At 45.3% G+C, this 23,216-nt stretch overlaps 1 protein-coding gene across 1 annotated transcript in view; it reads left to right on the plus strand.

Annotated features, from left to right (window-relative positions):
- ADAMTS17 (ADAM metallopeptidase with thrombospondin type 1 motif 17) overlaps positions 1–23,216 on the plus strand; it is a 353,771-nt gene that overhangs the window by 176,717 nt on the left and 153,838 nt on the right. The window contains exons 10-11 of the mRNA XM_027571265.1: positions 5,469–5,609; positions 7,410–7,560. Coding sequence (XP_027427066.1) covers positions 5,469–5,609; positions 7,410–7,560 — 292 coding nt within the window. The remainder of the gene's footprint in view (positions 1–5,468; positions 5,610–7,409; positions 7,561–23,216) is intronic.

Here is a 23,216-nt window from a genome sequence, read left to right on the forward strand (position 1 = left end):
AAAGTCGGAAAGAACTCAAATACATGGAGGCTAAAGAGCATCCTACTAAAGAATGAATGGGTCAACCAGGAAATTAAAGAATTAAAAGAATTCATGGAAACCAATGAAAATGAAAACACAACTGTTCAAAATCTTCGGGATGCAGCAAAGGCGGTCCTGAGAGGAAAGTATAGCAATACAAGCCTTTCTCAAGAAACAAGAAAGGTCTCAAATACACAGCCTAACCCTACACCTAAAGGAGCTAGAGAAAAAACAGCAAAGAAAGCCTAAACCCAGCAGGAGAAGACAGATAATAAAAATCAGAGCAGAAATCAATGAAATAGAAACCAAAAGAACAGTAGAACAGATCAACGAAACCAGGAGCTTGTTCTCTGAAAGAATGAACAAGATGGAGAAACCCCTGGCCAGACTTATCAAAAAGAAAAGAGAAAGGACCCAAATCAACAAAATCATGAAAGAAAGACGAGCGATCACAACCAGCACCAAAGAAATACAAACAATTATAAGAACATATTCTGAGCAACTCTATGCCAGCAAATTAGATAACCTGGAAGAAATGGATGCATTCCTAGAGATGTATCCACTACCAAAACTGAACCAGGAAGAAAGAGAAAACCTGAACAGACCTATAACCACTAAGGAAATTGAAGCAGTCATCAAAAATCTCCCAACAAACAAAAGCCCAGGGCCAGATGGCTTCCCAGGGGAATTCTACCAAACATTTCAAGAAGAATTAATACCCATTCTCCTGAAACTGTTCCAAAAAATAGAAATGGAAGGAAAACCCCCAAACTCGTTCTATGAGGCCACCATTACCTTGATCCCCAAACCAGACAACGACCCCATCAAAAAGGAGAATTACGGACCAATATCCTTGATGAACATGGATGCAAAAATTCTCACCAAAATACTAGCCAATAGGATCCAACAGTACATTCAAAGGATTATTCACCATGACCAAGTGGGATTTATCCCTGGGCTGCAAGGTTGGTTCAACATCCGCAAATTAATCAACGTGATACAATGCATTAACCAAAGAAAGAACAAGAATCATATGATCCTCTCAAGAGATGCAGAAAAAGCATTTGACAAAGTACAGCATCCTTTCTTGATCAAAACTCTTCAGAGTATAGGGATGGAGGGTACCTACCTCAATATCATAAAAGCCATCTATGAAAAACCTACAGCAAATGTCATTCTCAACGGGGAAAAACTGAGAGCTTTCCCTGTGACGTCAGGAATGCGGCAGGGATGTCCACTCTCACCACTGCTATTCAACATAGTATTAGAAGTCCTAGCCACAGCAGTCAGACAACAAAAAGAAATCAAAGGCATCCAAATCGGCAAAGAAGTGAAACTCTCACTCTTTGCAGATGATATGATAATTTATGTGGAAAACCCAAGACTCCACCCCAAAACTGCTAGAACTCATACAGGAATTCAGTAAAGTGGCAGGATATAAAATCAATGCCCAGAAATCAGTGGCATTCCTATACACCAACAACAAGACAGAAGAGAGAGAAATGAAGGAGTCGATCCCATTTACAATTGCACCCAAAACCATAAGATACCTAGGAATAAATCTAACCAAAGAGGCAAAGGATCTGTACTCAGAAAACTATAAAATACTCATGAAAGAAATTGAGGAAGACAGAAAGAAATGGAAAAACTTTCCATGCTCATGGATTGGAAGAACAAATATTGTGAAGATGTCAGTGCTACCTAGAGCAATCTACACAGTCAATGCAATCCCCATCAAAATACATCCACTTTTTTCAAAGAAATAGAACAAATCATCCTAAAATTTGTATGGAACCAGAAAAGACCCCGAATAGCCAGAGGAATGTTGAAAAAGAAGAGCAAAGCTGGCGGCATCACAATTCCGGACTTCCAGCTCTATTACAAAGCTGTCATCATCAAGACAGTATGGTAGTGGCACAAAAACAGACACATAGATCAATGGAACAGAATCGAGAGCCCAGAAATGGACCCTCAACTCAATGGTCAACTCATCTTTGACAAAGCAGGAAAGAATGTCCAGTGGAAAAAAGACAGTCTCTTCAACAAATGTTGTTGGGAAAATTGGACAGCCACATGCAGAAGAATGAAACTGGACCATTTCCTTACACACCACACACAAAAATAGACCCCAAATGGTTGAAAGACCTAAACATGAGACAGGAGTCCATCAAAATCCTAAAGGAGAACACAGGCAGCAACCTCTTTGACCTCAGCTGCAGCAACTTCTTCCTAGAAACATCGCCAAAGGCAAGGGAAGCGAGGGCAAAAGTGAACTATTGGGATTTCATCAAGATAAAAAGCTTTTGCACAGCAAAAGAAACAGTCCACAAAACCAAAAGACAACCGACAGAATGGGAGAAGATATTTGCAAATGACATATCAGATAAAGGGCTAGTATCCAAAATCTATAAAGAACTTATCCAACTCAACACCCAAAGAACAAATAATGCAATCAAGAAATGGGCACTTCTGAATGAACAGACATTTTTCCAAAGAAGACATCCAAATGGCCAACAGACACATGAAAAAGTGCTCAACATCGCTCGGCATCAGGGAAATCCGAATCAAAACCTCAATGAGATACCACCTCACACCCGTCAGAATGGCTAAAATTAGCAAGTCAGGAAACAACAGATGTTGGCGGGGATGTGGAGAAAGGGGAACCCTCCTACACTTTTGGTGGGAATGCAAGCTGGTGCAGCCACTCTGGAAAACAGTATGGAGGTTTCTCAAAAAGTTGAAAGTAGAGCTATCATACAATCCAGCAATTGCACTGAGTATTTACCCCAAAGATACAAATGTAGGGATCTGAAGGGGTACGTGCACCCCGATGTTTATAGCAGCAATGTCCACAATAGCCAAACTGTGGAAAGAGCCAAGATGTCCATCGACAGACGAATGGATAAAGAAGAAGTGGTGTATATATACAATGGAATATTATGCAGCCATCAAAAGGAACGAGATCTTGCCATTTGCAACAACGTGGATGGAACTGGAGGGTGTTATGCTGAGTGGAATAAGTCACTCAGAGAAAGACATGTATCATATGACCTCACTGATATGAGGAATTCTTAATCTCAGGAAACAAACTGAGGGTTGCTGGAGTGGGGGTGGGGTGGGAGGGATGGGGTGGCTGGGTGATAGACATTGGGGAGGGTACGTGCTATGGTGAGCGCCGTGAATTGTGCAGGACTGTGGAATCACAGATCTGTACCTCTGAAACCAATAATGCAATATATGTTAAGAAAAAAAAGAAGAAGAAGATAGCAGGAGGGGAAGAATGAAGGGGGGGGAATTGGAGGGGGAGACGAACCATGAGAGATGATGGACTCTGAAAAACAAACTGAGGGTTCTAGAGGGGAGGGGGGTGGGGGGATGGGTTAGCCCGGTGATGGGTATTAAAGAGGGCAAGTTCTGCGTGGAGCACTGGGTGTTATGCACAAGCAATGAATCGTGGAACACTACATCAAAAACTAATGATGTAATGTATGGTGATTAACATAACAAGAAATTTAAAGAAAAAAAAAAAAGCTGCCCCAATGGAATCTGGGGAGCTGGAAGAGCCTTTGGGTAACACAGAGGGAGGGCGTTGTTCAGGGCAGGTTCTAGTAGAGCAATCCGGACCATGGCACAATGTGGCCATCAACATGAAGGTGGCACCAGAGCTGTGCTTTCTTCTGTCAGGATAGTAGTTAGTCACTTAGCCAACTGACCAAAAAAATTGGTCCAAGTGGGGAAATGTAAAGACATTATCCTTTGTAAGCCATGAAAATGTTAACTTTTTCACCAATTTCATGGTCTGGGTGAAAGCTTTTCCTTTGAGGGTGTGTGTCTGCTATTTGGACTTACATCTCACCTTCCTCACGCAAGCTGCAACTGTAACGAAAGGAGTTCAAATCCCAGGTTGTTTTTTCTTTTTTCTTTCTTAGATGGAGTAGAACATAAAAGAGCCTTGTGAGGCAGTCCGGGGCAGATTTTTATGTTTTTCCCCCCTCATCTTTTACACTTGTTTTGCCCACCCCCAATTTGGCAGTGGTCTATTCTTAGCTACTCACTAAGTTAGTTTTCCCGAAAACGACTTTTGTTCTCCTGTTTCCCTGGTTAACACAACATGTAACCACACGTGTTAATTGACATAGCAAGTCTTAGTGACATAAATCGGTTTGCGAATACATACAGTTAAGCCCTGGTTAAGTGTACCCTTGACTCAGGGGAGTAGAGCTGTGTGTGTGAGCAGAGCACCCAGCCAGCCCGGAGACCCAGGAGCTCCAGGGCCTGCCAGTGTATTTCACAAAGGACACGGGTGTTTTTGGCTAATCCCACTCCACATGGTGATGGCGGTGAAGGCTGTGTCTCGTAGGCAAGAGTATGGAGGGGCCTGGAGGGTGTGCAGAGTAAGAACACAGGCTTCTGTCGAGAGATATCAGGATTAAGCAGCCAGCAGGGGGAATTGATGGAAGATGGTCAGAGTATGAGGGAAACTGACAAAAGTGTTCTGGAGAAGCCTTTAGAACCTCTTTTTAGACTTATCTCTGTGTCTTGTCTTTGCCCAGGCTGGCAGTGATCTGAGGTCAGGGATGGCATATTGGGCACCATTCTTTGTTCTCTTTCTAGTCCATTAGCTGGCACTTGGGAAACCTCTCATAAACATTTTTGAATGGAGGAAGGTGCATGTTGTCTCCCTTGGGCTTGTTGACAGAGGATGGGCATCCTTTGGCACAGCGAGTCTCTGCTCTGGAAATCACAGGTCAGCAAACCGTGTGCCCTCTACTCTCATATGTTCCATGTCCCAGGATATCCCAGTGACGACCGATGTGCAAACTAAGATCGTCATTGAGCCTATAGTGCGTGGTCAGCCACACACGTCTAGACAGGCCTCCTGGTGTCTATGAGGTACACCTGGGCAGGGAAGGCGACAGGTATGGTCTCAGTGGACCCAGGTATGATGATGTGAAAGATAGAAAAGCCACATTTTTCACTGATGTGAAGATTTGCACCCATGATATTATATAAGTCAAAGTCTTGGATGGTCCCCACTAGACCTTCACGTGGTGACTTCCCCGTAGGGCAACAAAACACTTAGATCCTTAATGTTGGCATATTTTAGTGTCAAAAAGCAAGTGTAATCATCAGAAACTTACAGTTTTAAGAACTGTGATGTCACAGTGAATATAATTTGTTCATTTATTCCTGCATTTAGCAAACGCTGTGGTGTTCTGTGTGCTCTGTCAGTCTTCGTTCATGAAGTAAGGAGATCATTGCTCTGTTTCTCTATAAGCTCATGGCTGTCGGTCTGCTCTGTTGAGAGTAGCCAAGGACCAGGTGTCAGCCTATGTCACTCGTCTCTCAGGCTTGATTTAAGTTAGCGTAGTATGCTGGAACCTGGAACTGGAGGTGAAAGCCTATAGCCTAAGTGTCCCTCTCTCCCTTTCCTTTCCCTCGGGCAGCTTGGGGATGAACCACGACGATGACCACTCTTCCTGCGCCGGCAGATCCCACATCATGTCAGGAGAGTGGGTAAAAGGCCGGAACCCCAGTGACCTCTCTTGGTCCTCCTGCAGTCGCGATGACCTTGAAAACTTCCTCAAGTAAGTCCTTGAATCATTCTGTACAATCGCTACAATGGAAAGTACTTCCAGAGGACACAACAATTGGAGTCTTAGCAAGCGTGGGAAGGAGAAACGACTCTCTTAGAACTCTCAGCTGGCCTAAAGAGGCGGTCGGTACAGAACCTCCCCTATCTGGCCTAAACTTCCTCCCAAATATATGTCTGGTATGATGCGGGGCACCCAGCTGCTATTCATAAATGCTTTGTTGCTTGATTGACTATCAACACGGTGACCGTGACTTGAAGAGAACCCCATCGCGTTACTCTGCAGTATTTTGACCCTGAATGGACACCACCTTAGCAGCATCCCTTGGCTGCTATGGAAAAGGGCATTTCCTTAATGCTCAGGCTGCTTCCCTTGATAGGGAGCACATTTGCTGGGGAGTCGGGCCTGCTCACCTCCCTCCCATGTGGGGATGGGCTCTGTTTATCTCACTGCCACTTGCTTTCCAGGATACATCTGCACCGTTCCACTCGCAGATTTCCATCTGATTTCAGACCTTTGTCAAACAAAGCCTTGGCTCCTGTACTGTGAGGGTCCCTTAGTGTCAAGACCTTAGGGACAAATTTACAGATTTGATGGGCAGACCTGATCGCTCTTACTTAGCTGGATTCATCTGTCCACTCCGTGGAGACGAAAGGGACTCAGGGAGTCTTACCTGCCTGTGGAGCTTTGTAGTTCAGTAACACATTAAAGCACCCAGTGAATTCGGGATGGAGCAGCCAGAGGCATCACTCTGCCTTCTGTTTTCATCCTGAGTCTTCTTTTGTGACATTTCCTGTGGGTTGGGAAATTAAGTGGTACACATGTCTTAAAAATGGACTTGTTAGTTTTAATATAATCTATTTCCTCCTGAGTACTTGTTATCACAGAACCTTAATGAAGTGTTGTAAGCCACTTGACATTGTTTCATTTTCCCCAGAAGGGTCAGTGAAATGGGGCAGGGTATTTTCATTTGCTCATATACGTATTGCTGGTCCCACTGCCTTTGTTAAAGTGTTGTGTGTGTCTGAGCCTGGGAGAAGTGGCCCAGCGTCAGCATCTATATATTCGTGTGCGATTCTGTGCCTCAAGAATCTTGGCGAGAGGCTGGCTTTCCTTTCCACAGCCATCTGCCTTGTTTTGGGAATTAAGAAATCAAAGCATTCAAGTATTTAACCTCCATTAGGAGCCACAGCCTCACAGCCCCCCAGTTCAGTTTCTCAGAGTTGTTCTCAACATCTTGTGAACATTTCCACCCTGGTTGCAATCCTGATGTCTTTTGCAGACTGTGCCACCAGCCAACTTTCAGGGATGGGACACCTCGACCCGTCAGCTGCCAAAGCCTACCACAGACCCTCCAGGAGAATCTGCAGAGCTGGAAATAAGCGCTTGGTTTTTATTTGAAATAAAGCAAAATGACCCTAACTTCTTTTTTTCCTCGTTCATAGTAATTTTGCTCAAAGACATATTCTAAGAAAATACCCTAGGAATCTATTTCAAAAGTATTCTCATCCAAGAATGCTCAAACTTGAGAAAAGTACATTAGCCTCGTGGGTGTGATTCTCAGGCTCTTTCCTAGTTGCTAAACTCCCATTGCCTTTGCGGTAAAGATCTGGTTTGGGTCAGGTAGAAAAAGAAGAAAAAGAGAAAAAAGTGCAATCCATGCGGCCCAGGGCCTGGGTCATTCTGCCATTGGTAATTTGGAGATGCATCCTTCTCATCTGCTCTTAGCTGACAAGTCAAAACAAAAACCTGGGCAGGGCACTTGCAAGTCAGCTTGCCTCTTGGCTGTTTCAGGTCGAAAGTCAGCACCTGTCTGCTGGTTACAGACCCCAGGAGCCAGCACGCGGTCCGTCTCCCTCACAAGCTGCCGGGTATGCACTACAGTGCCAACGAGCAGTGCCAGATCCTGTTTGGCACCAATGCCACCTTCTGCAGAAACATGGAGGTAAGCAGCCCCAGGAGGACTGGCTCAGGAGGGAGCATCTGGCTTCTGTCGGAGGACATAGCCACCCATACGTGACACACACACACACACACACACACGTATGCACGCACACATTCATTTACCCATGTGTGCGTGTACATCCACCCTCACGGGCATTTGCACAGGTGCACCCCACCCTTCTTGGAAGTGATGTCAAGTCCCCTGATATCAAACCCCGGATAGCTATGGAAGGCAGCTAAAAACCATTAAACGTGGGAAAGCGTCAGGTCGAGAACATTTACTAAATAATAGATTTGGTTATTTGATAGTAGCGTCAATAACCCCGTTAAGATGTTACCATTTACTGAGCAGTGCCCGCGTGTTTTGTCCTTTGCTAGAGCTTCTAACGTGTGAGCTTGCTTAGCCCTCACCACAGGCTTCCAGGTTGCTCTCCCCAGTGCACAGATGGTAACACCAAGCCTCCGAGGTTCAGCAGTCATTCAAAATGGCTTGGTTAGTAGGTAGCAGAGCAAGGATTTGTCTCAGGTCTGTTCACCCGCAAAGCACACACTTTCTCACCATGCTGTAGACAACAAGCCGCAGTTTGGCCCCTTCTGGGGGTGGAGGTGCCAAGATGGACGCGCGGGGACCTGGGGCAGTGCTGTCTCCATGCCATGGCCCAGGGGGAGGCCAGAGCAGCCTGTGTTCTAGCCGGCAGTTGGCCCAGGTAGGGGGGCAGAGTCTGTGCCGTTCTGGAGCAGAAGGCCAGAAGCAGGAGAGCTAGCTGGGGTGGGGGTATGTGGGACTCAGGAGCCACCCCGTGGCCATTGGCCTGAGGGAGGCCGGCTAGTGCTGGAGCTCAGGGTGGCATCGAATCCCAGGGAGGGAGCCTGGAGGGCGGGACAGGTTCCCAGAGCTAGAACCTAGGGCGAGACCAACTCCAAGACAGCCACACCGGGGACTGTGCCTCCAGAATGAGACCCCCGGGGTCGCAGCCAGCAGAGCAAGTCAGCCTGGACTCCGGGAGGTGGGATGCTGCCTCTCAAGTGCTTCCTGGCTCTGGGGGAGTTGGTTCAGGAAATCAGGGCGGAGTCCTCAGGTGATGGAGGACTTTTGATGCCATTGTTTTGGGGTGCAGAAAAGGGCAGCGCCTCAAAAGCAGGCTAGCACTTCCTGCTAGCTGTTTCCCCGAAGGGCATTTGTTCACGGCACTGTCGTGAATTTTCCTCTCCCATCCCCCTGTGGAGGTGCCAGCAAGGGTCCCTTCCAGAGCCGTCACCCACTGTACACCCCAATGCCTTGTACTTCACACGTCTGTGGGGAGATGCAGTGAGCCCCAGCATTCGATCATCCCTGGCAGTCTGCCACTGGTATGTCTGGTGCTCACCATCGGCCTTGACCACAAAGACTCTCCGTTAGATACTATGTGCTAGCTAGGAGGCACCCTGTTTGCCTGTCCCAGCCTTCAGTCCTTTAAAGTACCTGATGACACAGAATCATCAGAAAGGGCAGCTTTCACAGGGTCCTTTGATGATGTGGTGACAGCACAAAATCCGTGTGGATAGAACCCCAGGGGAGGACCCTGAGCATTCAGGAAGAGTAGAGACGCCCTGGTGGGGAAGAGAGAAGTGCCCCCCTGAGTCAGGACACCGAGCAGGCACTCGGCACAAACTCAGGGCTGGTGGGATGTTGCAGGCCAGGCTGTGCTGGCCCGACCAGGGGCGGGATGGACAGGGGAGGTGGTGGGAAGCCAGGCAGAGACCTCTTCCTCCCTCAGAGCTGCAACCATTTTTGCCTTTTAGGAGCCAGGTAATCGCACACCATTTGGGCCAGGAGGGATAGGAGTGGGGAGGTTCCTATACTGGGGGCTCATGATCTCCCAGGCAGAGAGAGCGCATAGGAAGGGTCAACTTTCCATGCACTGTCACATGAAACCCTGACTGCAACTGTCAAGGCAGAGGCTTTGTACCCCATTTAACAGATTAGAAAACAGAGGCTAAGAGAGGTTAGGTAATGGGCCAAGGTCACCAGCCAGGCACGGCGGGTGGGCTGCAGACTGAGCCCGGGTGTGTCTGTTACTGAGGAAGAAAACGAAGACTATGTACAGTCCTTTAAAGACAGACTCCAAAGGGGAGGAAGGTGACCTGGTATTTCATCTTCCTTTGCGAGCTTCATTTTGTTTGAAGAAGGGAGCGAAATGTCCACAAGTAATGATCAGCTTAGCTGTGCTACTTTTTTTTTTCTCCCTAGAAGCCCAAGATACAAACATATAAAGTGAGATCCTCTCATTGTGTAAGTTACAGGGAAGCCGAGCATTTATTCCCACAGCTCACCAGGAACCACAAAAGTTGTCTTCCCACTTGCCTTTTCTTTGAGAGCTCACCAGTACTAAAATAAAATGGATGTTTGTCTTCCCCAATACCTAGCAGGAGTGGAAGAGCATGTGTTAACACGGCTGACTAGCTGGCCGGCAGCCTCAGGGAGCTGGCGGAAATTTTCCTGCTTGCAAGGCGAGGGTGCTCCCTGCAGTGTGAATCTCACAGTCAGATGGCGGTAACTCACACAGTCAGATGGCGGTAACTCACACAGTCAGATGGCGGTAATGTCATGCTGATGCATGAGAGGCACTGCTGGAGAGGCACGAGGCCAGCTGGGAACCAAGGAGTGGCGCCCTAGGCCTGGGACACACCATATGACTCAAAGCCAAACTAAGGCAGTACCCCACTACAGGATTTTTTTTTTTTTAAGATTAATTCATTTATTTATTTGAAAGAGAGAGAGAGTCTTAAGCAGACTCGGCGCTGAGTGTGGAACCCAACGGGGCAGGGCGGGGGGGAGGGGGACTTGATCCCAGGACCCCGAGATCGTGACCTGAGCTCATGACCTGAGCTGAAATCAAGAGTCAGACGCTCAATGGACTGAGCCACCCCGGAGCCCTCCAACTGAGGGAGTCTAAGGCTTGCTTTATCATCAGTTTACTCACGTGGTACCTTTATGGATCTGTGTTTCAGTGAGTGTTCAGTATAACAGAAGGGCGTACATATGTCGTATTGTTCCTTTCTTATTCCCTGTAACACCGACTTTTTGGTGCATGAGCCCCTTCCCGTCTTCATCCTTCTCGCCTCCTTCTGCATCCCCCTTTCACCTACTCTGTTCCACCTAAATTGCCTTCCTGCTCTTTCTTGAACCTGCAAGGCATGCTCCTGGCAGGGACACTCTCTGCTTCATGCTGGCCATTTCTTCTACCAGAATACTCTTCTCTCACTTGTCCCTGTGACTAAGTGCCTCATCTTTTTTGAGTTTTGGGGGGTTTTGTTTTTTTCAGAGGTAACCTTCTTAAGGAGGCCTACCCTGACCATGCCATTTAAGTTTTTAATCTGGTAAGGGGCGCCTGGGTGCCTTGGCTGGTTAAGTGTCTGACTCTTGATTCTGGCTCGGGTCATGATACCAGGGGTGTGAGTTCAAGCCCCGTGTCAGGCTCCATGCTCAGCAGGGAGTCTACTTGAGATTCTCTCTCTCTCCTCCTTCTGCTTCTTCCCCTACCTTGCCTTCACTCAGTCAGTCAATCAATAAAATCTTTAAAATGTTAATCTGGTAACCCTCTCCTACCCACTCATAGAGCATCCGGGTCTCCTGATTCCCTAAGGGAAAGCCCTACTTTGACAAACTTATCATGCTATATAATTCACTTGTTTGTTATGACTATTGATAATCTCCCTCTAGATGATAAACCCTTCAAGGGCAGGAATCTTTGCTTTTACTCATCAGTGTTTTCCAAGTACTTTGGTCAGTGCCTAGCATATAGTAGGTGCTCAATAAGTATGTGTTGATCTGGGATCCATCCATAACCCTAACAGCAAATTTAAGTTCTCCCGTGACTTTACCCAACCACCAATGGCCCTGGGGACAAGGTGTGTTGAAGAAGAAACTCTTAGAGACCCCCTGTATAATTATAATGTACTGACTCTCTAAACCCGAATTCACGATCCATTTCACCAACATACGTGTAAGCCTCTGTCATATGTCTTGCAGGGACCCATACAGATCTTTCCTGTGGCTTCCTCCCAGGGCAAGAAACTGCTCAAAGCAGCACAGTAGATCTGGTAGTGAGTGCTGCAGGCTGGTTCCTAGTGACCGTTTCTGTATGTCTCTTCTTCGTGCATTAGTGCCCTCATTTGGTAAAATCCAAGGCTCCTGGTGAGTTAATACACATGAGGTGCTGAGAACTGAGTCTGTTACCCAAATACTTGAGCTTATATGTGTGTTATTACTACCTTTCTGGATAACACTGATTCCCATCCATTGGAGCACAGAACTAATCTGTCCGTGTCCATCTGTAGGATCAGCATTTCTCTGTATTGAACTTCTCAGGGCCATGGAAGATTAAGCATTATGTAACATCTATATTCTTCTGGCAACCAGAGACATCCAGAACCAGTCAGAAAGGTCTTTTAATCCAATGCCAAATTGAACTTCATAACCATTATTATTCTTTAATGCCCTTGAGGATTGAATTGGATCTCATGTAATAAAATGATCATGGTCCCAATGTTGCCTTTAATTTCTTATTCTGACTTCTGCCTTTGGCCAAGATGAAGTAACAGGGACCAGATTTGCCTTCCCACCTGAAGTAACTAAGAAATCAGATGACCTGTATGAAATAGTGATTTTTTTTTTCTTGACATTGGACATCCAGCAAGAAAGAATTGTGATCCTTGGGTGCCTGGGTGGCTCAGTCGTTAAGCGTCTGCCTTCGGCTCAGGTCATGGTCCCAGGGTCCTGGGATCGAGCCCCGCATCGGGCTCCCTGCTGAGCGGGAGGTCTGTTTCTCCCTCTCCCACTCCCCCTGCTTGTGTTCCCTCTCTTGCTGTGTCTCTCTCTGTCAAATAAATAAATAAAAATCTTAAAAAAAAAATTGTGATCCTTGAGAGATGTGAAGCACCTAAGGTGAGCCCTATCTGATTATCCTGGCTTACTGCCTGGACAGTCTCCAGGCTGTGGCACAGGGAGGGAGAACTGAGAAGAAACAAATCTTCCTGAGTTGAAAAAACAGAGCTGGGAGCACAGAGAGGCCAAGGAAGTTAGAGTTCACAGAGAGAGGTACCACAGAAGAGCTTTATAAAGAAAGAACCTCCGAAATGTGCTTAAGATCTCCATGGATCTTCAGCTTAGTACTCAGCAATGTATGTGTGAGAAGACTACCCAAGGCCATCTGAAAATATTAGAGGGAACAACCTCTGGAGCTCATGTAAGATGCACAGAGGAGTGTTGTGTCAGTAGCATGGCAAAATTAGCCCTGTCCTAAATGCTGATTTAGTGCCACCTAATAAAGTTTAGAAGCAAAATCTGAAAGGATCATGCTGTTTCCAGGTGACTTAAGCAGGTCCTGGAACAAAGCTCAAAAATATTTGTAGAAATATAAAATCATCCACCACTCAATAAAATAAAATTCACAATGTTTAGCATCAAATAAAAAATTACCAGGTCTTCAAAGGAGCAGAAAAATACATCCATAATGAGGAGAAAAATCAATCAATCACAACTGACCAAGAAAGACATAGAAGATAGAATTAACAAGACAAGGGCGTTAAAACAGGAATTGTAACCATAGTCCAGGTTCAAGAAGATAGCAGAAAGATTAAACATGTTAAGGAGAGATATGGAAGATATAAAACAGATCCCAAGGAAATTCTAGAAATGAAAACTCCATTGTCTGAAATGAAGGAGACACTGTTGCTGGGAAATGAGAGATTGCGGAAGAAATCATCAGTGAACTTGAAGATGAAGTGATTGAAACTATCCAAAATGAAACTCAAGGAGAAAAAAGACAGATAAGAAATAGAAGACAGCATCCGTGAGTGGTGGGTCTTCAGGTGGCCTTATATATATGCAGACGATACCCCAGAAAGAAATGAGAGGGAGCAAGGAGAGAAATATTCAAAGAAAAAATGGCTAAAAAAAATTCCAAGCTTGATGAAAATGATAAGCCCACAGATCCAAGAAGCTCAATGACCCACAAGCACAAGAAACATGAAGGAATCTAGATCAACACTCACGATCCAGTTGCTTAAAAGTAATGATAGAGAGAAAATCTTAAAAGGGCCAGAGGAGAAAAGTTATGAACACATAAACAAAGGTTAAAAAAAAAAAAACAAAAAAACCCCACGTATTTCTCATTTGAAACAATGCGAGCGGAAAGATGGTAGAGCAGCATCTTTAAAGTACTGAGAGGGAAAAAAAAAAGCCTGTCACCTTAGAAATCAATACCTGGCAAAAATCTCTTTGAAAAATTAAGGTGAAATGGAGTTTTTCTGTTATGCAAAAGCTTAAAATATTCATCGCTGGCCAACCCATGCTGTAAGAAATATTAAAAGAAATCTTTCAGGCAGAAAGAAAATGATAGTAGATGGAAATATGTATCTACACAAAGAAATGAAGAACCCTGGAAGTAGGGACTACATGGGCGAATATATGATATACTTAAATATGCTCAAATGTCTTTAAAAGATCATTGACCATTTAAACACCTGCCTTACAGAAAAAAATAAGAAGAATACAGTCATGGTCAATGTCCAGGTCCTAATCCCCAGAACCTGTGAGCTTTACCTTATAGGGCAAGAGGGACTTCTCAGGTTTTGTTCAGTTAAGGATCTTGAGATGGGGAGATTTGCTGGATTCTCTGGATGGGCCTGATGTAATCAGAAGGGTGCATACTGAGAGGGAGGCAGGAGATGAGAATGGGTATAGCAGAAGGAAGCAGAATGATAGCAGAAGGAAAAGGTGGGAGTCATGCAAGGAGGCGGCCATCAGCCAAGGACAGCAAGGCAGCTTCTAGGAGCTGGAAAGTTCAGGAAAATAGATTTTCGCCTCAGAGCCTCCAGAGGGAACCAGCCCTGTGAAAACATTGATTTAAGCCCATCGCAACTGATTTTGGACTTCCAGCTTCCAGAACTGTACGATGAGAAATTGGTGTTCTTTTAAGCAACGAAGTTTATGGTGATGTTTTTTAGAGAAGCCATAGAAAACACTAATAGCTTTGCTATGGGAAAACCAGTACAGTAATGTAGAGATTATGACTTTCGAAAGAGTAAAGTGCATGACATTCTTCATTCTTCTGTGTAGAAGATGCAGATGTGATCTTCACGTGCTACCGAAGTAGATCAGTTCAGTGTCTGTTTGGAGAGCAGGGTGATAGTCCTCTTGTTTGAGGGGAGCCACTTGTGGTACATAGTAAACAGCCAATAATTGACATAATTTTGTACTTTTCAACCTATGGAGTTTTTTTGTTTGTTTTTAGAGAGAGAGCACACACATGCAAGCACGAGATGGGGAGGGGCAGAGGGGGAGTGAGAGAGAGAATCTTAAGCAGGCTTCACACTCAGCTTGGAGTCCAGTGTGGGGCTCAGTCTCATGACCCAGAGATCATGACCTGAGTTGACCAAATCGAGAGTCTGATGCTCAGACGACTGAGCCACCCAATAGCCTATGGTTTTGTCATCATATGGACAGTTCCTCTCTGAAGAGGAGGAGAGAGGAGTAATGGGAGGGTAATGTGCTCACAGGGGAAGAGAGTGGGTAGTTTCAGAATTAGTGTAGCCAATAGAGAACTCACCTCCATAGGAAATTGTGGTGGCTTATATTTTTTAACTTAAAAAAATTGCAAGGCTGAGTTAAGGGAACTTGGATAAGTTTGCTATGGACCAATGAAGCTAACAAATTGTGACAGATTGCCAAAAATAGGGAGTCTTTTTCACGGTCTTCCCAAAAGAACCCGAAAATAATGTATTTTAGATTTCCCAGTTCAAGGAGAGGACTAGGTAAGATCATATAATGAATGGAGCACTAACCTAGAAGGCAGGAGAACAGATTTCAGGCCTGTCTTGAAGGAATAATTTTGAATTCCCTGCCTGTTTCCCTTCTGTAAAATAAGCCTGTTGGATGATCTCTGAAGTCGTTTTGGTGGTAGAATTCTAAGCCTCTCTAACAAGTTTTTTGCAATGAACAAATAAAATAAGTACTTTTAAAGTAGTAAAAAAAAAAAAAAAGAGTAAAGGGCATGATATTCACACAAAGGCCAGAGCAGCAGAAAGGGTCGTATACTATTGTAAGGTTCTTATACTACATATGAAGTGGAATAATTGCACAGGAAGACAGACTGATAAGTTAAAAATGTATATATATAGTATCAACTGTAAATCAGCCAACAAATAACACAACAAAGTTATAGCTAATAAGCCATACAAAGGACACAAAATGTGAGCATATATTGCTTATCCCTGTGGCCCTTTAAGCATATTGGAAATAGGTTACGTAAAGTGGATTGTAAGTGCATGTTTCATGTTAGTCATTTATACTCCATTCTGCTAAGACAATGGCACAGTTGACGTTGGGGCCCATGACATATTCCGATTAGATGTGGGTCTCCTTGTGGCCCCCATGCTCATCCCATTTGTCCAGCTGTCCAGTTCTTCACAAATAATCCCACCCATGACGTCATGACATGTCAAGGGTCTCCAGTTATTTCAGAAGGAACTGTGATGCAGAATTCTCGGCAAAATCCTCCAAATCACGTGAGGCCCCCTTTAATAGGAAAAAAAAAAGTTACTACTTTCTAGATACCGTGAAAGAGAAAGAAAAACATTCATAGCCAGGAATTTTAGGGGAATGAATATCACGAAGCCAATACAACTCCAAGAATCTGAAGGAACCTCTTCTTTTACAAACCACATTCATGCATAACAGTTGGGAACGCCATCCATGTTCTCAGGTCCGGGCTCCCCCAAAGCTTGTGGATGGTGAGAACTTCATTGGCAAGCCCCTCAGCTGGCGTTCCTGTGCAGAGCTGTAGGGAGGTAGGTTGGAAAAATACCTAAACATCAGTGAGGCAAGTGTGTGTGTGTGTGTGTGTGTGTGTGTGTGTTTTAGAAATTTCTAGAACTTTAAGCCTATCACACACACACAAATAATGAAACGTAACAGAGGTTGGACACCGCCAAGGGAAGAAAACCACAAAACACACCAGTGCTGAGGAGTTGAACATTTTCTTTTTCATTTTCTGGAATACAGACCCATAAAAATAAGCAAAGAAACTGGAGAGATTATATTTTGAGAAAAATACTAACCACCATGACTTCCGGCAGGAAGAGATTTCATTTTGCTTCTGCCTTTTTATGAAGAACAAAAGCTTATCCCTGGCAGAAGGTGGAGGCCTATCATCTCAGAGGATTGTGTTTCTCATGGACACATCTTTATTATTGTACAAAAGCAGGGGTTCTGAATCAGGGTCTGCCGGACAGATTTTGGAGGTTTTGTGAACAAGGATAATGAAAGTTCACATCTTCGTTTTTCTCCAATCTGTAACTGAAATGAGTACAGTTGACCCTTAAACAGCACGGGTTTGCACTGTATGAATCCACTTACATGTGGGATTTTTTTTATAAGTGTAGTACAGTACTATGAATGTATTTTCTCTTCTTTTTTAAAGATTTTATTTATTTGAGAGTGAGCGAGCGAGCATGAGCTGGGGGGGTTGGGGAGAGGCAGAGGCAGGGGGAGAAGCAGACTCCCCACTGAGCAGGGAGCCTGACGCAGGACTTGATCCCCAGACCCCAAGATCATGACCTGAGTCAAAGGCAGACGCTTAACCAACTGAGCCACCCAGGCGCCCCGAATGTATTTTCTCTTATACTTTCTTAACATTTTCTTTTAAATTTATTGTAAGAATATACTATATACTATAGGTAACATACAAAATATGGGGTAATCAACTGTTTATGTTACTGGTAAGGCTTCCAGTCGGCAGTCAGCTACTAGTAGTCAGGTTTTTGGGGAGTCAAAAGTTACATGTGGACTTTCAGTGGTGTCGGGTTTGCATCCCTATGCCCATGTTGTGCAAGGGTCAACTGTATTTCCTTCAATCGTGGATGTTGGCAATAAGCCCAACAGTCTTAGCAGCACCCATGACTGCCTCGGGATTAGAACTCCCAGATAGTTCCATACTGCATGATGGTTGTAGCTGCTGTCTCAAGTTATTCACACTCACCACTACTTTAAAATTAACAGTGGTTAGGGGCCCCTAACCACTGGCTCAGTCGATTAAGCATCTGATTCTTGATTTCCACTCAGGTCATGATCTCAGCGTCGTGAGATCGAGCCCTGCATCAGGCTCCCCTCTCAGCGCAGAGTCTGCTTGTCCCTTTCCCTATGCTCTTCCCCCACTTGCTCTTGTCTCCTTCTCTGTCTCTCTCAAATACATAATCTTTAAAATTACGGTGGTTATTAGACCCAGGTCCAGATCTTCTCAAGTAATGTGTTGACAAAGAAACACAAGGGTCACTAAACTACAAGTTGGTATTTATTTTTGTATTTTGGATTATACTTAAATGTAATTGTTTCCTTGGCGATCTTACGAATTTTATAATTATGCATTGACAAATATTATTCTGCAAAGGTGTTTATAGGCTCCCCAGGTGCCTCGTAGCACAGGGCCAGGTGCTCAGTGCTAGGCAGTAGCAGGCCACCATCTGTTCCCAGCAGGAGGTGCTGGCTTGCCATGAGCTATTACTCTTCTTTAGTTGGAATTTTAAATACGGAACCTCCTTCTGGCTGGGACTTTGTGTATGTTCTGTGACACAATTCATAGGCATTTTAAGATCAATCCAAATTACAAGCCATTTCTGCATTCAAAGGCATAGGGTAAATAACTTGGGAAAAACGGTTGCTTTGGGAGTAGCCTAGCTTCAAACATTAACCGGATTTCTTGCCTTCTTAACGATTTGCATACTAGGGAACCCAGAAAATTAAAATACAGTCCATTTTCATGTGTAGGGCCCTGGAGATCCCCACACCATCACCATGACATCCATGTCTATCTGCAGAATACCGGTATTGTAAGGCTCAAAGCTGTCTATGGAAATATGAACTACCAAAAAAAAAAAAAAAATTGGCATCAATAGCTGGCATTTCTTGCAGCAATTATTGGCAAATATAGCTGTCTCCTCTTTTAGCCAATGGTAATGTGATGTTTTTAATTCAATAAAGCATTTCAAGAAAGTCCAAACATAAAAGTTCTAAACATTGGATGGTAAATATTTATTACAAAGGGGAAGTGAACTTGACACAATTAGCCCCATCCATCTTCTTTATGATTACAAGTTCCTCTTGTCTCTGTCAGGAAAGTCGCTGGAAGGCAAAGGCACTATTTAACAAGACTTTAAAGCCGTTGGGGCTCAGGTATCCTGCTGGGTGAAGCAGAGGGTGAGAGAGCCCAGGGTAGGTATCGTCAACTGAAAGGAAGAGTGTGACATGGCTTTGGGAAACCGAAGGAAGAAATGCAGAGTTAGGACAACATTATGACAATGATCACACAGCCTCATAAAACCCCCAGCTCTTTCCTGCATGGAAGATATTTATCTGTCCCCCCTCGTCACCCTGGTTCCTGGAGATTCTGAGTTGAAAGGTGCTATGTAACGACCACTCACCCTTAACCCTACAACCTTCTTGGCAACACAATGCACCATCATTGCCCTGAAGCCCGTGCATGACCGCCCCATCTGGAGAGGAAAGCAGTGCTGGGAAGGGATGAACACCAGCCCTAAAGCGGCCTTGAGCAAGAGTGTGCCTACATGTCATGGCATTTGTAATGGACGGACATGTGGCTATCATGCTGTTTTTTTTTTTTTTTTTAAGTATTGAGCACAGAAGCTATAGGCCAGTTGTTTTAGGGAGGCATGAGTGTCTAGAATGGTAATAGGCCCTTGAGGGTCTTATGTCTTCTTTCTACCTATTGTTTGCCCTTCACATTTAGTTCTCTTGGCCTTTCAGCACAGCGTGGAGGTGCTGTTCTTATCACATGGTCCTTAAGAAGGTCACCTCCCAAGTCAGGCACCCAGGGGCATGTCCTGCCTCTGCCTCTGGAGCAATTTACACAGTCTCTTCTGCCTCAGTTTTCCAATCTGGAAGTGGGAAAAATAGCTCTACTTACACACCGTAGGGTTATTATGAGGGCTAAGTAACAAATGAGTTAGAGTACTTAGCATGTACTATGCACTCAGTAAAGGTTCGCTAGTACCATTGTTTCCCATCCTGGAGCCAGTGGTAGAGGGGACACTGTTTAGCTGACAGTCTTGTTGGCTGGTCCTTCTTTTCGGTATCTTTCCTCGTGCTGTCCTTGCAGCTCCTCCTGCTACCCTGGGAGCACCAGGCATTGCTCTCCAGAATCTGGTCTCTCTCTCTTATCACACACCTCCCAAGTCCCTGGGATGGAAAGGCTCTTTGCGAACTTTCCCAAATCCCATAGAGATGCTCGTGGGCATCTTGACGGCTAGAGATCCCTGTGGGGTCAGAACTACAGGTTCTTTTCTCTGATGTTGGTCGCTTCTACACCTGGTGGGTCATGAGAAGCTCCTCCAGAGAATGTCAGAAGTTTTAATGCCCTCCTCCAGATGTTTGGCCTCTGAGTCTCTAGAAGACAGCTTTCCTGGGGGATCTCACGCTCAGCCGGGCTTGGGAACTGCCGATCTGAATGAGACCTGCCCCTTTAATGCCAAGTACCTGGCCAGAGTGGGTGGCTGGCCCGAACCAGAGCCTCGCCCTGCCCCTCTCAGACAGACAGGGCCACGCAGTAGGATGTTGGGTTGGGTGCCAGGTTGAAAGCTGTCCTGCCTGCCTCGGTCTCAGCCTCCTGCCCAGCAACTGCAGCCTCTCTCAAAACTGTTGGGCTTTGGCAGCAGATGGCCCCAATTTTCCAGAAGTGTTTGGAAGTTTACAGTAGACTGCTTCCTCAGAGAGCTCTCCAGACTTTGCAAGTTGTGTGTTATCTGCCATTTCTTGTCCCCCGTCACCACCCCCCCCACCCTTGCCAGCAGAGTGCCCGGGTGCCCTGGCCCTGCCTTCACCCAGCAGCATCCTCTCTCTCCCCTAAGGTGGCCCCAGCCAGGTAACCGTGTCTCTGCGACCTACAGGACATGGAAGGAGTGACCAACCTCAGGGCTCAGGGAGCCTTCCAGAAAGGGGGCTGGCATGCCAGCCTGGGGGAAGGCTTCAAACTGCAGTAGTACTTGTGGAAAATTTGGATTAGTAACTTTTTCATCCAGCTCTTATTTTATCTCCCTTTTGGCTTGCGTTATCAGCAACACATTTCTGAGGGTTTTTACATAACCATTGCCTTCATTATGGCTGCGAGACAGAGCCGTTCTCCAAACACTCAGTGGGTGCCCGGTTGAGGAAGAGAATCAAAACAACCTCCCCAGCACTTAAAACGGACACCGGACACCACCAGTTGAAGAAAAATGGTAAAGCTTTGAAGGCATGAACAGTGCTGTCTCCTGAGGAACTCAGACCTTGCCTGTGTTTTCACAGTACGCCAAGGAGGGAAGCTTGGCACTGGCCTATTTGTCCCGCAGCTGCTGGAGGCAGTCTGCTGCTAAATGCCCTTGATACGACTTTTGCCAAACCTTAAATGGAGCCAGTGAGGCAACAGATGCTAGAACCAGACAGCTGTTTCATTTCCTTTGTTCTTTGTCCCGGACCAGTAGCTTTCCACTGCTGTTTGGTTTGGTTTGGTTTGGTTTGGGGATTTTTTTCGGTTTTTGGTTGTTGTTGGTTTGGGTTTTTTTGTTTGTTTGTTTCGTTGGTTTTTATTTCGTTGTTTTTTTTTGTTTTGTTTTGTTTTCCCATCTGACCTTATTTCACTTTTTTTTTCCCTATAAAACTTGATATTTTCACCATTTAACAAAAACGTTAAAATCCAGGGCAGGATAAAATTTTTCCTGTACATGATAAACATGATCCTCCTTTATTCCTCTTATGCAGGAGTTGGTCTCGAGCTGATTGCCCTACTTTCTTCTGCTGTTGGAGCAGGAGCTGGGGGAGCCTGTGCACCCCCACCCCTGATGTGACTTGAGTGGCTTTACGTTTCATCTGAGCAAAGATTATGTTGCCCAGCGATGCTTGCAGACAGAACAGTACAGGCACAGGGCCCAAAGCATTCCATTCTATTGCAAATATGAGACAGTGATGAGCCCGAGTGCCTGGTTGACGTGAAGGATGCGAGTTTGTAGGGGGAGGAAGCAGAAGAAGAAATTGGGACCCATCAAGAGGCAGTATTACAACCAGTGGATAAGAGTATGTGTTCTAGGGTCAGGAAAGGTCCCAGCTCCACAGCTTGGCTAGGTCACTGCAAAGTGTGACCAGTGATTGTTTCTGTCTCCTAAGATTGGCGTGAGTGGCAATGAAATAATTCTGATAAAGTACTCAGCCTGAGCTCAGTAAACACTTAGAGTATGTTAGCTTTTCCCTCATGCTATCAGAGCAGTGCATGGCCTCACTCATGAATGTATTTGTTCATTCACTGATTTATTCATTTGCTCATTCAGCAAGGCTTGTCTGGGTGTGTACCATGTGCTTCCACATGTATTAGCTTCCAGCTAATGAGAGCAGGAGGCCATGAAACACAGCCAGTGCCCCCTCCCTCCCCCTCACCCCGGGGAGTACAGGATGGTGGGGATTCAAGGGGGTAGCAGGTGAGACACATGGGCCTGTCGCTCAGCAGGACCAGTTGGGAGGTGGAGTGTTCTTAGAACCCTGATGGGTTCTTCTGGTGGGAATGGAGAAAAGAAGGAAAGACTTCCCAAAAATAGGGCTCCTGGATTTGGCCTTGAAGAATACGGAGGATGATATCATGGCTCTCTATTTAGATTATGTATTTTGGTTCTGGTTCTTTCCCAGGACTGAGCTCTCTGAGGGCAGGTAGCAGGTCACGCTCCCTGTCCACCTTACTTCTCCAGTGTGGCGTGGTACAGCCTGCAGCGACGTGGGCTCTCCCGGCAGAAGCAGCAGTCTGTGCAGGGGTGCAGGGATGTGAGTAGTCAGGTACATGTAGTACAGGGGTGCATGGAGGTGGCAGGGAGAGGAGAGGGGCTATGTCATAGGGGTTTTAAGGGAGTCCTGCAGGGAGTGATGGGTGGGTTAAATTGAGATCTGGGTTTCCAAAGAGATTTTGCAGATGTATTGAGCATGGGGAAGACTGCAGTCAAGAAGACCTGCAGGAAATTATTGCATTTGTCCAGATGAGAGAGGAAGAAGACTTGGACCAGGCAGCGGCATTGAGGCTGAAAAGAAAAAATTCACTCCGGAAAAGCCACATTGCCATTTTCACATTTATCTGATCGATACTCTGTAAATATGCATTGTGGGCACGGAGGTCATTGTAGTAAAGATCATCTCCACCATAGATGCTTGGTTTTCAGCGTGACTTTTCAGAATCAAGTTTGTTTTCTGAATAAGCAATGTATGCACAAGGTGTGAGATTCAAAACATAACCATTTGTAGATTTCCTTTTTCACACAAATACTAGCATCCTGCCATGCTGTTGTGTGTCTTGCTTTTTTTCTCTTAACGACGTTTTAGAGTTGTTCAATACCTCTGTAAACAGAGTTGCCCCATCCTTTTTCTTTCTTTTATTTTTTTAACTACAGATTGTGTTATTTTTTAGCCTTTTATTGTGAGGTAGCTTTAGACTTAAAGAAGAGGTACAAAAATAGTACAGAAAGTGTATACCTTTCCCCCCAGTTTCCCTCTGTGTCAGCAACTTACAGAACCCTAAAACCATTATCAAAACCAGGATATTAATCCCAGTACAATACTCTTCACTAAAGTACATGCAGATGTCGCCGGTT

The sequence above is a fragment of the Zalophus californianus genome, chromosome 6 (genome assembly GCF_009762305.2).
Source record: "Zalophus californianus isolate mZalCal1 chromosome 6, mZalCal1.pri.v2, whole genome shotgun sequence".
NCBI classification, from domain to species: domain Eukaryota; kingdom Metazoa; phylum Chordata; class Mammalia; order Carnivora; family Otariidae; genus Zalophus; species Zalophus californianus.